General features: G+C 33.4%; 2 protein-coding genes across 2 annotated transcripts; one reads left to right on the top strand and one right to left on the bottom strand.

The window, feature by feature from the left end:
- The first annotated feature begins 4009 nt into the window (after positions 1-4009).
- LOC108453498 (citrate synthase, mitochondrial) lies at positions 4010-12543 on the top strand. The gene is made up of 20 exons (XM_053028195.1): positions 4010-4208; positions 4603-4659; positions 4755-4817; positions 5520-5561; positions 5840-5905; positions 6052-6117; positions 6244-6357; positions 6450-6513; positions 6623-6705; positions 7341-7390; positions 7473-7550; positions 9010-9138; positions 9306-9348; positions 9547-9633; positions 10448-10549; positions 11013-11120; positions 11226-11276; positions 11815-11888; positions 12019-12070; positions 12158-12543. The coding sequence occupies exons 2-20, from the start codon at positions 4609-4611 to the stop codon at positions 12254-12256; spliced, it is 1422 nt and encodes a 473-aa protein (XP_052884155.1). The 5' UTR covers positions 4010-4208; positions 4603-4608; the 3' UTR covers positions 12257-12543.
- A 746-nt stretch (positions 12544-13289) lies between these two features.
- On the bottom strand, positions 13290-16187 carry LOC108450120 (NADH dehydrogenase [ubiquinone] 1 beta subcomplex subunit 3-B). The gene is made up of 2 exons (XM_017747597.2): positions 15870-16187; positions 13290-13660 (listed from the first exon to the last, which is right to left on the bottom strand). Exon 1 carries the CDS (start codon positions 16095-16097, stop codon positions 15876-15878), a length of 222 nt encoding a protein of 73 aa, XP_017603086.1. The 5' UTR covers positions 16098-16187; the 3' UTR covers positions 13290-13660; positions 15870-15875.
- Positions 16188-16968: the final 781 nt, after the last annotated feature.

The raw sequence follows: 16968 nt of genomic DNA, 5'->3' as shown, positions 1-16968 counted from the left end.
TTTAGTAAAATTTATTATGAATTTTTAAAGTCAGAACAGGGGATCCAGAAATCACTCTGGCCCTGTTTCGTAAAAGTTTAAATATCTCATAAAATATAATTTATATTCCTGTTTTGTTCAATCCATATGAAAATAGACTCATTAAGCTTCAATTTCATAACTTACTCATCATTTAGTTCTATTTATACTATTTTTAGTGATTTTTCAAATTTATGTCATTGCTACAGCAATATTCTATTTTAAGGCAAGTTTCATCTTTCCATAAATTTTTATGAACTAGATAACCTGTTAAACTTCCATGATATCAAACATGACCTAAATTAGCCATCACCATGACTTATCAATATCAAACATTTTCTCAACCAAACATGGCCATATCATAAAATTATTTACACAAAATAGGTATATTGTTATACATGTCATACTTAAGTAGTTGTACAAGCCATTTACCAAGATAAAAGTCCTTTGGATAGTGTGATCGAACTTTCGACCTGTCCCGATTCCTGAGCCGGCTTGTTCAAAACTACAGTGAATAAAAAGGAAGGAGTAAGCATAAATGCTTAGTAAGTTCATATGTAAATAATAAGTAACATAATAATACAAATATACCAAACAACTTTAGCATGGTACCACCAAAACATATATCACATCTTTAAACATCATTCATCATCTTACCACCTTATCGTTGTTGTATCTATTTTCAACCCGAGGGTTAAGAACATACCTGTCCAAAGTGTCCATTTCACAACACTTACCCAAAACGTCACTTATATCTTAAGTGCTCTTCCATTAAACTAGAAATTTCACCCGTTGAACACATCGAAATATAACTCGGATACATGGATAATTTGCACATAAGTGCCACATATGTAATCAAGAAATCATGTAACCCGCCCCTAAGTGAACTCGGACTCAACTCAACGAGCTCGGGCGTTCGCATCCATAAATGAACTCGGACTCAACTCAACGAGTTCAGATGCCTAGTTACATCTCACGAACTCGGACTCAACTCAACGAGTTCGGACATTCGCATCCATAGGTGAACTCGGACTCAACTCAATGAGTTCGGATGCTCAACCATCCTAGTGACATGTCACTTGTATCCTAATCTATTCCTAAGGTTCAAACGGGCTTTTTCCCTCGATCTCACATTTGTCGTCTTCCATGGAATATCGGAACCGATACTCGGTAGCAATTCATATTTATCAAGTAGTAAACATGATTTGCATATTACTCAACATTAAACACAAAGCATAATATTTCACGATTAAAAATCAGCGTATCATATAATTAACATCAATAACTTAAAAATAACAATTATGCTATATTATTTACACACGAACTTACCTTGGTACCAAAATATAAAGATTTTGCAATTTGGTCCACAATATTTTCTTTTCCTCAATCGCGACTTGAATCTCGTTTCTCTTGATCTATGATGCCAAATTAATCTTATTTAATACATACATTCATCAAAACAGCATTTAATACGAACTTTGGAAAAATTACACTTTTGCCCTAAACTTTTGCATAATTACACTTTTGCCCTAGGCTCGGAATTAAACTTTATTCCTTATTCTTATGTTTTATAACATGCTGATCACTTTTCCTTCTATGGCAACATCAAATTCTCTCTCTAACATATACTTGTGACTATTAGGTATTTTTTTGGATTAAGCCCTTTTACTTGTTTTCACTAAAAACCGAGTAGCACAAGTTGTCTAACATAATTTAAAACCCCATATTCTATCATAAAACATCAAAATACACAAATTTCACCTATGGGTATTTTTCCAAATATAAACCCTAGGTTGAATTATTGCTAGCATAAGCTTAATCGAGCTACCGGGATTCCAAAAACGTAAAGAACATTAAAAACGGGACTTGGAATCACTTACTATGGAGCTTGGAAGCTTGAAACAAACCCTAGCTATGGATAACCCTTGAAATTTCGGCCTAATGAAGAGGATGGACAAAAATTGGCTTTTAATTTTGTTTTTAATCCATTTTAATAACTAAATGACCAAAATACCCTTACTACTAAACTTTCCAAAAATTCCTTCCATGTCCTAATTTTGTCCATGAACTTAAAATTGGTCAAATTTCTATTTAAGACCTCCTCATTAATATTCCAAAACAATTTCATACTAAAAACTTCTAGAATGCAAGTTTTGTAACTTATTCGATTTAGTCCCTACTTTCAATTTAAGCACTTTAGGCATAGAATTTCATCACGAAATTTTCACACAATCATGCAATCATATCATAAACATCAAAATCATTGTAAAATAATTATTTCTATCTCGGATTTGTGGTCACGAACCACTATTCCGATTAAGCCCTAATTCAGGATATTACAACAACAATGAATTTTTTTTAGGTAAATTTGGGTCGAGTCGAGCCCAAGCCAAAAATTTTACCTAAGCCCTGACGCGTTTAGAAAATAGACATTATTTTTTTGTCCAAATCTATTTTTCGGATCTATATTTTTGTTCAAACTCTCTCACCTTTTAGGTGAGCCTTCAAAACTAAGTGGGTGGCTTGACTTATGAATAGGTTTAGTTGAGACATAGCATTCTCAACCACATGTTTTCTCTTTTTTTTCTTTTTTCTTTTTTACATTTTTAAAAATATTAAATATCAATTTTGATCCCTCTAACATGCTTAGATTTTGAGATTTAATCTCTATCATTTAATTTTTAATATAATTTGGTTATTACATTAACTTCTTGATTAAAAGATTATGTGACTATATATAATTTCAATACACCAAAGTCTTAGATATTGACATATGGCTTTCCATTTCTTTTACGTTTTGGTGTCTTTTGTTTACATTATAAAACAATGGTCAAATTTTAATTTGGCTCATAAACTATGTTAAAACTTGATATTTAATCTATATATTTTAATTTTTAACATAATTCAGTCTTTCTACTTTTATAATGTCATTAATTAATATAAATAGTTAATATTGTTAACTATTCCAATTAAAATGTTGACATCAATTTTTCTCCACAAGAGTATTCTAACTAAAAATTTATCTTATCATGACCATTTTGAATATGCTTGTTCAAGAAAAAATCACAATTAATATTTTCAACATTATTGTTACATGGTTATAAAGTAAATATTATTTTCTTCTAAATTTCAAAATATCTCACCAAAAATTTCATAAAAGAATTTCAACGGTGATAACAATTAGATTTAAACTTAAATTTGAAAAATAAAAGGTTACATTCACGAAAATAAAAGTAAAAAACTAAATTCTAAAAATTTAAAGCGTATAAGAGTTTAGAGCGATTTTAACCTTCAAAATTTTACTCTATAAAATAGTATAAATAAATAATTAAACCAATATACTTTAAAATTTCACATAATTTATAACTTAAATTTCAAAAAGTATAATATATACACCTTTTCATTTTACCCGTTGGATGTGCAATATTTAGTACAATCTAAAAATTCTGTTTAATAATTTTGATATGGGTAAACTACAAAAATAGTCACTTTGTTTGCTTCACATTACATTTTAGTCACTTATGTTTAAAATGTTTTTTTTAGTCACTTATGTTATCGTTTTGTTACGAAATAGTCACTTTACGGTTAAGCTCCATTACCTCTCTAACGACGGTCCTACGTGGCAGTCTAAATGGATTTTAAATGCCAATTTGGATGTCCTATGTGACAGTCCAAATTAAATTTATTTAATTAAAAACCTATTTTTGTCCCAACAACTAAACATCCAAGTAGGTATTTAAAACTCATTTGGACTGCCACGTAGGACCGCCGTTAGGGAGGTAACAGACCTTAACGATAGAGTGACCACTTCGTAACAAAATGATAACATAAGTGACTAAAACGTAACATTTCAAACATAAATGACTAAAATATAATATGAAGTAAACAAAAGTGACTATTTTTGTAGTTTACTCTTTTGGTATTTCAAGTTACAATTTTCTAGAAAAACCGAAAATGGCTGTAATGTGTTGACCATTTGGTTTCTTGAGCAGCCATTCCGGACAACTACCCAACAAGGGCCTAAGGAGGGTACAAATGGAATTCGATAAACACATGAGGTCTTTGGGCCAAAAAAGAATAAGAAAACACCGAATAAATTCACGGAATTGAAAATACAAAGCAAAAAGCGAAAAAGATCTACAAAATTTGCGCATATCACTTTCCCCTCTCTGCAGTATTTCTCTGACCGGGTACGCTTCCTTCTCATAACTTCAATATTCATTCGATTACCCTGTTCTGTTTGATTTGTTTGTTGTTTACTCTTTTAAGTACTGTAATTACCAGCTAATTCTGTATCATCTCCGTTTCTTCTGCCTTTGAGTTGTTGTTGTATTTAATTGCTATTCATAGATCTTTGTAGAGCGTAACATTTGTTACCGGAGGTGCTATATTTTACAGAACAAGTTTTTGATCATATAGATACACATTCTATTTTGTATATTTTTCTTTATTTAGTTATTATTGATTCTTTTACTTTTGACAAATAATCGGAAATCAATTAGTACCTAACCTAATGAATATCCAATAACCGTCGCTATGCTCGAGTTTTCTATTTTATTTATTTACTTTTTTTTTTTTTTGCAGTGCGCGATGGTGTTTTTGAAGGGAGTATCAGCGCTATCCAGGCTAAGGTCACGTGTTGTAAGTTCGATGTGACTCTGATTTACCATATACCTTTTTTTCCCTAGTAGGCTGTGTGCGTAAGGTCTTATATATTGAATTTATTTGTGCTGCAGAAACAGCATTCCAGTCTCAGCAACTCTGTTAGATGGCTTCAAATGCAGTCCTCTTCCGATCTTGTGAGTTATCTATTCTCTTCCTACTTTTTTTTTTCTTTTTGAAAATTCTTGTATAAGTTGTACATGAAAGACACGCTATTCTCTGAAAAGAAGAAACTCCTACGTTGGATCAGCAGTATACACTTGTATGTTGCAGTAGCACCGTCTGTTTGGCATATGATAGTGGGCTTCACTTAACACGCGTAAAGTTTTGGTCATGTCGAGTTTACCTGTAATATAGTGGATGCTATTACGGCCATTTCAATTATTGCTGTTGTGAAAGATTTTGCACATCTTATTATAATGCACAGTAATTATAATTTAAAAAATTCTTTATTAATGATTTTTAAAATCATTTATGCATACTAGGATATTTTATTTACCCAAAAACTATTCACGAATTGTAAATTGAATCTATTTACTATTTAGTTCACAGTCATGAGCTTAAAGCTATTGATTGTTAACTTATCACAACCCAATTCTGATGAATGTTGGTCACAGGAAGAGCCGAAACCGCCAAATAGTGGCCACAATGACACCTTGTCGCTGTATTTAAATCCTAGCCTGAAAGTGACAATCTTTTATTTGCATTACTATTTAGTTATATATTTGGACTTCAAAATGGTTCATTTGCTACTTGGTTTTCCCATTTGGTCTTTTTAGCTTTTACTTGTATTCACCCTTGCTTATATTTGTAAATTAACTTATTTGGGGTCATTGCAGGATCTTCATTCGCAGTTGAAGGAATTGATTCCTGAACAACAGGTTTGTCTTATTTGTCTCAATGGGGTTCCATTTGTCCTTAAGGGATAGCTGCAGATGTAGTTACTATTTTAGCCAGTGCTGCTTAATTTATAACCACTTTTTATCTATGCCACTCCACTGATAAGTTGTTGAAGAGGCTCATTGTTAACTTTTAATCCTCACAAGTTTATCCAGCTAGTGTATAATCTATCATCTGTGTGATTCTGCCAATGATCATATGCAAGATCATAGCTTGTATCAAAATTGCCTTCACTAAATGGCTTCTTAGTATTTTCCAGGAGCGCCTGAAGAAACTGAGGGCAGAACATGGAAAAGTGCAACTTGGGAATATTACTGTTGATATGGTAAAACATATTATATGTTTCTAGTGTTTTACTAGTGAAAATTTCTTTTGTGTTTTGTTTCTCAATTCAAAGTTGGAAAATTTTGAATGGCTTGTGAGTATATGTTTGGTTTTCTCATTAGCTGATTTCTGCACTGTGTTTGAAAGGTCATTGGTGGAATGAGAGGAATGACAGGGTTGCTTTGGGAAACCTCATTACTTGACCCAGATGAGGTATGGTTCACTCACTTACCATTAGAAACAGCGTTTTGACCAGACTATTGTGCTAAGTTACTATAATTACTGGAAGATAAAGTGACATTTATTTGGTAGATCTGAAAGGTGTTTTTCTTTTTCCAGGGAATTCGCTTTAGGGGCTTGTCAATTCCCGAATGTCAAAAACTATTACCAGCTGCAAAGCCTGATGGAGAGCCTTTACCTGAGGGTCTTTTATGGCTTCTTTTGACTGGAAAGGTGTGTAATTGTGTATGAGGTTCTAATAATAACTGGATACCTATTTTGGCCTGTAGTGGTTGATGACGTGCCCTTTTCCTCCTCCGCCTCAGGTGCCAAGCAAAGCTCAGGTTGATGCTTTATCTCAGGAATTGCGTGACCGTGCTGTTGTTCCAGGTTTGTAGCTTCTGGATTATTCCTTGCAAGTGTAAACCTTAAACAACTTTTACCTCTCACTTGGTTCAAGCTGTGCAATTCTTACTTGGATTTCTCTGTTTGGTTATAGATTACGTTTTCAAGGCCATTGATGCTCTACCTGTTTCAGCTCATCCAATGACTCAATTTGCAACTGGTGTTATGGCACTCCAGGTTGCTATGCTTAATCATGCATTTGGTTTTAGTTGTAAACGTTGATGTTCTGTGTTCTTCAGTTTCATGATAAGATACAATTTTGACAGTAGCTGTTGTTCTTCAAAAGTTAACTAGCAAATGGCAAGGTTGCTCTGGAGTTTAAATGCATTCAATTTTAGTATTTTAAGACTGATTACCTGGCTTTAAACTACTATATATTTGAAGATCCCTTTTTGTATTCTTTAAACCACAAATTGTTATTTTATGCTCTCAGTTCTCATCTCTTGGTAATCGGAAAACCTCTTTCTAATAACTAGATAGCATCTGAGAATTAACTTGATAATCTTTATGGTTACGTTTTTGAGTTGCTCTAGTAGATGTCTATATTTGCTGTTCTGGTGCTATCATTTCCTTTCCTTTTTCTTTTTTTTCCTTATTCTCTCCTATGCATTATAGACTTTATAGGATATGGACTTCTTTATCCTATCATTATTTATGTAAGTAGCTTCATTTTTAGAAGTACCTCCAAGCGTTAATGTTATGTTTTAAATCTATAGTGGCATCTGTAGGCGTAAACAGGGCATATCCAATTTCAAGCTTGTGTTGTTAAGTCTCTTTTTCATGTATCTGAGTTAACAACTTTTATCTTTCAGGTTCAAAGTGCATTTCAGAAAGCATATGAGAAAGGGATTTCAAAGTTAAAGTAAGGCTTTCTAAGCATTTATACTATGATGGCATAATTATCTTGTGGTCATGGATCCTTTGTGATATTACTTTGCTTTCAGGTATTGGGAGCCGACATATGAAGATGCTCTTAGTTTGATAGCTCGTGTGCCATTGGTAGCTTCGTATGTTTATAGAAGGTTAGTGACATATATGATAAAACCTTGTCTATAGCACAGATAAGTTATTGGATGACTTTTGTTTGTGAAATCTTCTTTTAGTGTTCCGAAAACCTGCAGCAATTTGTTTGTGTACTTCTGAGTGATGGAGAGCAAGAAGAGTTAAAGAGACAGAAAATATTGAGTCTAGGAACTTTAGGGAGACAACAGCAAATAGAGAAAAGTGAGAAACAAGTTAACCTGAGGGAGTAGACAGGAAATCTGAAAGCAAAAAAAATTCTATAACTCAAATCTCTGTTAAAAATACACCGAACAAATTTATAGAAAGAGTTTGTAACACTTGGCATAAATTTGTGATTCCAAGTAACTAACCGTCTGCAGTGGTCCTTCATCAATGTGTTGATCTGACGGTCTGTTTAATTCAGTTTGGCCTGGCCTATCAATAAGGATTAGGGATGGCAATGGGGCAGGCGGGGCGGATTTTTGCCTGCCCTGAAATTCCAACCCAACCCAGCATTAAAAGAATAAATCTGTCCCGACCCCGAAATTTTATAAAAAACCCAACACCAACACTGACCCGTCCCAAATTTATTTCATTTTATTTCTGGCAGCCACTAGTTTCTCAAAGAAACTTAGACAAAAAATAATGTGGATTTCAAGTTGTCTGTGGGTGGTGGCTTTACAAACATTTGAAAATTATCCAAAGTTTTAGAATGAAACTAGCTCAAGATTATTCAAAGTTCAATGAACGATATAATAAAATGTTAGTAAAACTTTCTCTCTACTTCTTAACCCCAAAAATGTTGGCTTCATGAGAGGAACAAAAATAAAAGAAATTCACCTGAGAAATTCAAAGAAATTTATGCAAAAAAAACTGAAAAGAGAATGCAAAGCAAAGAACCTACTTTCACTGTCGGTTTGGAGGGAGAAACAAAACCCCCAAGCCCCAACAGATGTCGATTGTTGCAGAGATGGTGAATACTGAAGACAGATATGGCGAAAGGATCAAAGGAGAATAAAAATCAAATCACTGATAATTTTAGGGATTGTTGGGAATTTTTAGGGTTTCAAGGTACTAAAGCTTAAAAAGAGGCGGCTGTAGCCAGTAGCCACTGGCTCGAGAAAGTTTTAGTATTAAAATCACTTAAGGGGTTAAATTGTAAATAAAAACCTAAAGAGGGGTAATTTTGTAAATACTCTGGTGTGGGTGTGTTTATCCTAAACCTAACCAGACTATTTTTTTAAAATTAAACCGATCCAACCCAAACCTGATTTCAGGAGAGAAAAAACCCTACCCTATTGAGTTGGAATCCGTCGGTTTCAGGTTTTTTTGCCATCCCTAATAAGGATGCTATTTCAATCTTATGAACCAACTGTACTGACATGTTAGGTGGCCCATCTGATCACACAGCTACATTGCCTTGTAATCCTTGTTTCATAAAATTATGTTTTTTAAATCGTGTTCTCTTTGGTTTTGAAGGATGTACAAGGATGGAAAATTTATTCCCATGGATGACTCATTGGACTATGGGGGGAATTTTTCGCACATGTTGGGATTCAGCAGTCACCAAATGCATGAGCTTATGAGGCTTTATGTCACCATACATAGGTTTGTTTTTGTTAATCTTCTATAGAGCATAAGATTTATGAGATACAGAATTTAAGTTGTGTATTTTACTTTTAATTTTACCAGTATGATATCTTCTAAAATATCCATCATCTTTTTGGTCAAATAATGTGTCACTATATTGATCCAGTTTCAATTTTGTGCTCCAGTGATCATGAAGGTGGAAATGTTAGTGCCCATACCGGTCACTTGGTAAGTTACAAATGGTTATTGTTATGGTTATAACTATTTTAAGTTGCCATGAGTTTTCAGTATCTCTGATCTCTGGTTATAACCATCTCATACCGAGGTCATCTGTTCAAGTTATCAAACAAATTGAAAATTTTCCAGCTTATGCCAATCTAACTGATGCTTGGTTTTTTATTTTTCTTATTGATGATCTGTATTTAGGTGGGTAGTGCACTTTCAGATCCTTATCTTTCCTTTGCGGCTGCATTGAATGGGTTAGCTGGGCCGCTTCATGGTCTGGCTAATCAGGTATTAGATCTTCCTTAATTGAGTTTCCTATCATTATTGCAATTTATTTTCTATTACTAGGTTTTAGCAAATATTACGTGTTATATAGAGCAATATGCTTTTTTGCTTCTAAAACTTATTTGTGTTAAGCTTTGGTCCATAACTTCCTTAAGCTTTATAGGTATTTAGCTGATGGTAATGATTCTAAATTTCAAGTGAGTTTGACTTTATGGAGTCTTTTTAGCCAATGGTTAAAATTTAGTCACTGCTTGTATTTGAATGTTTACTGCAGCCAAAAGTTCTTGACTGGAAGAAAGTAGTGATATCAGTTATTCATAGACTTCCTATCATATGATTCTACCAAATTCTTGTAGATGGGTTCATTCTGTCTCAAATCCCTCCCGCCATTCACTAATAGAAAAAAGTGCATGAATAGGTAATGTGTCACCATGGCCTACAATAGGTTTTCATTCATCTTTTTTCGAGTCTGGTTGTTCCTAGGTGCTTTCCATGCCTTACATTACTCATAGAAAAAGAGATATCTTGCTTCAAATGTTTATATAGTTTGCGTGTCTTGCTACTCCCAATTCAATCAGAACTTTCTAAATCTGTTGATCTTTGCAAAGCCACTATTGCAGCTTGGGATCATCTAATTCCCTAGAAGAAAACAATGAACTACGAGCATGGACATCCCCTGATTTCTTTTTATTGCCATCATAATAATCTTTACCCATTTAATTTGGTTAATGTACCATCACTGAGTAGTAGGGATTCTGAATCTAAAATTATGAACAAGTTTGCATCCTGGTGATTGTTGCTACATGTTTCATTGCAGGAAGTGCTACTTTGGATAAAATCTGTGGTAGAAGAATGTGGAGAGAACATATCCAAAGAACAGCTGAAAGACTATGTCTGGAAAACACTGAACGGTGGAAAGGTATCGTCTGAAGTTTATTTGAATATAAGATTTAGTTTAGCTATTATTTATGAAAATTCTTATGCCTTGAACATTTATTATAGCACCTGCTTATCTAGTGACACCTTACGTTTGTAACTCTTGATAGATGTGTAAATTTCGTTCCTGCCTCATTATAATCATTTTGTTTTGTTGCATCTGATCTAATACTCCTATTGAACTCGGGAGGAAAGGGATTCAGTGCTTATAAGCATCTTTTGGTTGCTTAGAAATTTCTATTTGTTTTGAGCTCTTTTGCTGCCTTCCTTTGAAACTGTTGTTTGAGATTGCATTTTACCTTTCAAGGTCCTCAGTTTTGGAGTTGAGCTAAAAAGCTGGGTTTAACATCTTTGGATGCCCAATAGCACATTTTGTTTTCAGTTCTTATTAGAAGCTCAATTCGATTGCCTTATATGTCTTAATTTGATGTACTTTACGTTTGCAGGTTGTCCCAGGATTTGGTCATGGAGTATTGCGTAAAACTGATCCAAGATACATGTGTCAAAGGGAGTTTGCTTTAAAGCACTTGCCTGATGATCCGCTGTTCAAGCTGGTTCTCACTTATGCCTTAATGAGAGAATGTTAATGATTGTCATTTGTCCTCCACTGTTTACACTTCTACTTAATTGCTAAGGATACATAATTTTCATCATTGCAGGTTTCACAGCTTTATGAAGTGGTGCCTCCTATTCTTACTGAGTTAGGCAAGGTAATTTCTTATTTACATTCTTTGAGGTTTGAGCAGAAATCTTTTGACGAAATTGCAGATGTTGCCTTTTCTAAAAAATCACAAAAGAATGACATTGAGTGCAGTGGTAAAGTTCAGAAGACCGTGTAAAATTTAATATTTGATGGATAGAATCTGAAATCCTTGCTAGCTTGGTTTATTATTTGATATGAATGGTAAAATTGGGGAAATAGGATAAGGAAAGGTAGGAATCCTCATGGTCTCTTCGCTGTAGTCATTAAAGCCTATGTCACTTAAGTGACATTTAGATATGGGTATGTGTTTGCCATGAGTTTTTTTTTTCCCATACCTCCATGCCCTTATCCATATATTTGATAGACATGGGTTCTTCAAGAAAAGTTACGAGTTGCGAATTTTAATTACAATTTTATATTGTTTTGTTGAATACTAGGTTATTATTTGGCAACTAAACTAAAACTTCAACGTGAATAGATTAGCACAAGAGATTCATCATTTCTATTATGTTAAATTGGACTGTGGAATTTTGGGATGCTTGTAGGTTAAAAACCCTTGGCCCAATGTTGATGCACACAGTGGAGTGCTGCTGAACCATTTTGGTTTAACTGAAGCTAGGTACCATCTGAAGCTTTTCTTTCAGATAGTATAAACACGTTTCATTTTTTCAGTAGCATGAACAGCTGTTACTGATCTAGTAAATCTTCATTTTCCAAAAGATAATTTTTTTTTCCAACTTTATGTGCAGATACTATACCGTTCTTTTTGGTGTATCAAGGAGTATTGGAATTTGCTCTCAGGTTTGTTTTGCTGCTATTTTTTATCTGCATTTTTTTGGATCACCAGGTGTTGCTTCAGTTTATATATGTTGTTTTCTGTTGGTACAGCTAATATGGGACCGAGCACTAGGATTGCCCCTCGAAAGGCCAAAAAGTGTTACAATGGATTGGCTTGAAAATTATTGCAAGAAAGCTAAAGCAGCCTAAAATCGGTGGATGAATTAATTAGCATAATAATTTCTCACAAGGATTGGTCTTGTGATGAGTGGAGCAGCTACCTACATGGTCAACGGCAAGCTGTTTCGTTTTTTTTAATAATTTACTGGGGAAATTACTTGTAAACGCGGACGCCGATTTGTTCAGTAGTTGAGCTATCTCAATAAAATTTGCCATGTTTTAGGTATTGTGGATTATCTTTTATTGATATTTTGTTTCATAAAATGGTTTGGTAGATTTAATAATACCAAGAGAAATGACGGATAAGTCTAATTAAACAGTGGTCAGTTTTTCAATGATTTCGGTGCTGGTCGTTGTATGAGTAGTTTTAACCTGTTAAAATCAGTAATTGGCTCCGTTAGTTTTACGTAAATATGGTTGAAATTACAGTAATGGGCTCCGTTAGTTTTACTTAAATACGGTTAAGATTACAGTAATGGGCTCCATTACTTTTCACGTAAACATGGTTAAGTTACAAAGACGGGATTGAGCTTCACATTGTTCTTGTCAATCTTTCATGCATGGATGACGTCATAGTTGGAAACTCTGAATAGTGGCGTAAGGCGGGGGAGGGTAATTGTGCTTCTGCCCCTTTTGCATGTGTGTTGAGAGATCAGTCTTTATGGATGTCGATTATCCGTTTCATGTTTCTTAAACATATATTTTTTACTATTATGTTTATCTAATCTAGATTAATGAGGAATGATCTAAAATCGAGATTGATTAAAAAATTTTAATTCATATTAACTTAAATGATCCAACTCAAAATTAATCAATCCAACCTGTTTAATCGATAGATCTAATACAAAGTATTATGTATTTAGATTAATTTTAACGCATTAATAGTTCATCACAATTTTTATTTATGCACAAGTCTTTTTCCTTGTGTTATTTAATTTAAATATTTTCTTCAGTATCATATATTTCCTTAAAATGCCTTTAATAACTTAACGTGGGATATAAACTAGTAAACAAATCAAACCACCGCTTGCTATGCAGTTTAACCCACATTAAAACAGCGACGTGCAGAAAATATCAATGATCAATATTCTACCAAGGACGTAAAGCTTCTAAAAGAAAGTGGATTCCGGTATTCTTTAAGCATAGCAAACTACGCAGTTCGACTGGTATTCACTTACTATAAGATTTTTTAAGTTCGAAAGATATGATAAATAAACTTCAAAGAAAGATGATATGACATTAACGAGTCCATTAAACATACCAACATGAGGAGGAAACAGATAAAGCATCCATAGCATAGCTCCAATACAAGGTTCAGTAATCAAACTTGAAGCAAGTCCGTTTTATGTCAGTACGAAGTTTATTACAGCAAACTATAGAGGGAAACTGAAACATGACCATGTCCAAACTGTGTTCTTTCCATAGAGCATCTACCTGCAATATTGATTTTCTGATGGAAATCAGTTTGCAAACAAAGTATATAAGCAAAGTTCAAAAAATAGAGCACTTCTGGCTATCATTTTGGATATATCACCAACTCTACCTAGTGTTCTAAAACAAAAACTCGAGGCCTTGGCACAAAAATATAAAAGGCATCAACATGTAAAATTAGTTCCGTTTCAACAAAACATCATAAAAGCTAATAACATATTTGACATGATTCCATTTGGTAGAAAGTTGGGCAGAGCACGGGAATAAAAGCCACAGCCAAAGATAATGTTAGCCTTGGTACATGAAATTTCCTTGGTTATTAGGCTCTGTTTGTTTCGTTAACTAGGCTCCTGGAGAATACAACTTTTGTGAAGAGTATTCCACTTGAAGCTAATATCTTATAGTGTTTGGGTGATGCCACATGAAACATTTTGTTGTTTTGGAGATATTGTGAAACACATTTGAAGTTTTGAAATTAATATTGTTATTTGCTAATTTACTTCCAAAACAAATCATTTTTAATACAAATAAATTAAATAAAATGTGTTAATATTGCAATCATGAAAGAAAACCATAAATAATATCCAATCACATATTGATAACCATCGGCTTACATCTTAAAAAGAAAACAAAAAATTGGAAAAGAATTAAAGAAAACAAAACAAAAGAAACTGAACCTTCAATAAGATTATCATGATCATCAATTCCCCTTTAGCATTCTCCTTAGACCTAATAAACACAACTTTTTTATTGGCATCAACTTTTTTGAAAGGGTAAATTGTTTTAGGTAAATATAAACTATTAATAGCAGCCATAAACCTAGTATAAATAGTAATTAGATACTTTAGGCTTGGACACTACGGTTAGAGGCTCTACAAAAACTAAAGCCTACTTTCTTTTTTGCTCTAACTTCCATTTAACATCACTTTAGCTTTGCTCAGTCTTTTTTTTTTTTTTGGACTGCTTCGATTTTCCTTTTATTCTTCCTACTTCCCCTCACTGCATAACTTGGGTTACACTTCAAGGAGTCCTATTATAATAACATTTGATTCTCTACATAACAGCTTAACAGAATTATGAGATGGAAAAAGTAACAATTTAAAGACCAACTATAAAAATAAAAACAGCAGCAAATAAGACAATTTACATTTTCCACTTTAATTTTTCAAAACCGAAAAAACAGGTGGTGCTACATTGCAGTAACATGGGCAATTTCATCCATTGCACATGAAATTTTATTATGACAAGATAACATTGTCACATCTACTCAATGTTCAAGATGAAAATTGCAACAAGTGAAATTTTGAAAGGTCAGGGATGAAAATGAAATTATTCTAAGTTTGACAGGCTTCAGTGTAATTAATCATTTTAATTAGGATGATAATAATTTCACTCTTATACTAACTTTACAGAACCCTAACAGATATCCCAGATCAGCCATCCATGGAATATGGATTAAACAGCCATTTCAAACACTGGGAAAAGTAGCAGTGGCTTTTAAGAACAAGTTTAGTGTCAATGCCTTCAATGGCAAACAACATATTAGACAAAGCTTTCTGTGAATTAAATATGCAATATAGCTTACACAAATTATACAATTTTAGAAGAAGTAACACTACCAACAGACAACCAGTTGCAGCAACGAATTCCCCTATTTAGATTCCAAAATCACTCTAGACCCCAAAACGTAAGCATCAAACTCATTGTCTAATGGTGACAGAAATATAAACTAAGAAGAAAACACCTACGCTGTGGTATTGGCCATTAATATATTTCCAAAGTTTCAAAACCATGAACCGGTTTACATGATTGCAATAACCTAATGCCCTAATATTTTAAGAACCACATAATTCTCACACATGGAATAGGTTGAATTAGGTTAAGATTCAAAGTGAAGAGGTGAAAATGGCTCAAATTTTACATAAATAGCAAAATCAATACAAGATTTTTTTTAAGAAAGAAAACGATTATAGCTAGTTCCAGAACGTAAAATTGAGAGAACGTTTTTTTTTATCCACCATCAAATGTAAAAATTGCAAAAGCATAGATCTTTCATCTAAAGGATAAAAACCCAAATCTGGATAACAAATTCGATTATCAAACCGTAGAGCATCCGAGTCGAATCTAGTGAGTAGACCTGATCTCAATCCCAAAGTATAATGATAGAGGGAAGGAAACCGCAGAAGCGATAGAAAGGGGACAAAGGGAAGACCTGATCTCAATGGGAGTGAGAAGAAGATTGTTGTTGGTGATGATGAGAGGAGGAAGGAGCATAAATCCTGTTGTAGACCTGCTCCCCGACCAGATAAATGCCAAAGGCAACGAGGGCGATGCCTAGGCCAGGGGTGGCGTGGCGGAGCTGATTGCTGAGCATCGGATGCTTCCTCCACTCGTCCCTCCTCTTGAAGAATTCCCCTGTTGATCCAAGTGGCTTCCCCATTCTCTCGCTCGTTCTCTCTCTGCTCTGCTCTGGTCGGCGTTTTCAGATTTTGGGCTACCCTCCATTCTGTCACTATTTCATATATATACCACTCTCCATATGGTTAAATTTTTGACTAATTCACTTATGGTTAAAAGAAAAACTCAAAACAAAGAAATACTCCTCCTATAGCTCAAATTGAGAATTTAACCTTATCTCTTTTTATTTTTATATCATTCATTAGTTGAAATAATTAAAATAGTTAATTACTTGCTTTGATATGAATTTTTCTTAAAATAATTTTTCAATATTAAAAATTCATATTGACGTGAAATTATTATCTTTATATATAAAGCTTTTCCTTAATACTTAGTTTAATTCATTAATTCATTTAATAAATAAAATCATATAATTCAAAGAAAAAAATAGTAAATATTTGTTGTAGATAGTAAATGACAAGCTCCATCAATACAATAAAGGATTTAGCCTCAACATTGATAAAATATTATGACACGTTGATAATTAGCTTTATCACAACTCAGGTACGACGTATCTAGAGTGATCGCAAACACTTAATACGATAAGAAAATCAAACTTGGATGATCCAAAGCGGCGAGCAAAAATCGATAAAAGAATTGAGCATTAACCAAACTAGAGAGGACGACAACAAAATCATCCTTAAAATCACTTGTAAAACTAATATTAGCATAAGCAAAACTAAAAAACGTGCTACAATAACAGATCAAAACTTCAAAAACTAAAGACTTATTAAACAATGGAAAAACAAAGAAAAAACATATAATATTTAAGACAACATGAATCTAAATCGATACGTGAAATCATTTATTATTTTAAAATACTCTCAAAACAGAAACATATTAAGAAGTTGACA

The sequence above is a fragment of the Gossypium arboreum genome, chromosome 5 (genome assembly GCF_025698485.1).
Source record: "Gossypium arboreum isolate Shixiya-1 chromosome 5, ASM2569848v2, whole genome shotgun sequence".
Lineage (NCBI taxonomy): Eukaryota > Viridiplantae > Streptophyta > Magnoliopsida > Malvales > Malvaceae > Gossypium > Gossypium arboreum.
Note: the sequence above shows the minus strand (reverse complement) of the source record. Positions and strands in the feature narration are given on the sequence as shown.

What these genes read in the sequence shown, in the direction of transcription:
- LOC108453498 (XM_053028195.1), top strand. Translation starts at nt 4,609, where the DNA reads ATGGTGTTTTTGAAGGGAGTATCAGCGCTATCCAGGCTAAGGTCACGT. An exon ending in GCTTCGTATGTTTATAGAAG is followed by an intron (nt 7,551 to 9,009) that starts GTTAGTGACATA and finishes TTGGTTTTGAAG; the next exon opens with GATGTACAAGGATGGAAAAT. An exon ending in ATGATCCGCTGTTCAAGCTG is followed by an intron (nt 11,121 to 11,225) that starts GTTCTCACTTAT and finishes TCATCATTGCAG; the next exon opens with GTTTCACAGCTTTATGAAGT.
- LOC108450120 (XM_017747597.2), bottom strand. Translation starts at nt 16,097, where the DNA reads ATGGGGAAGCCACTTGGATCAACAGGGGAATTCTTCAAGAGGAGGGAC.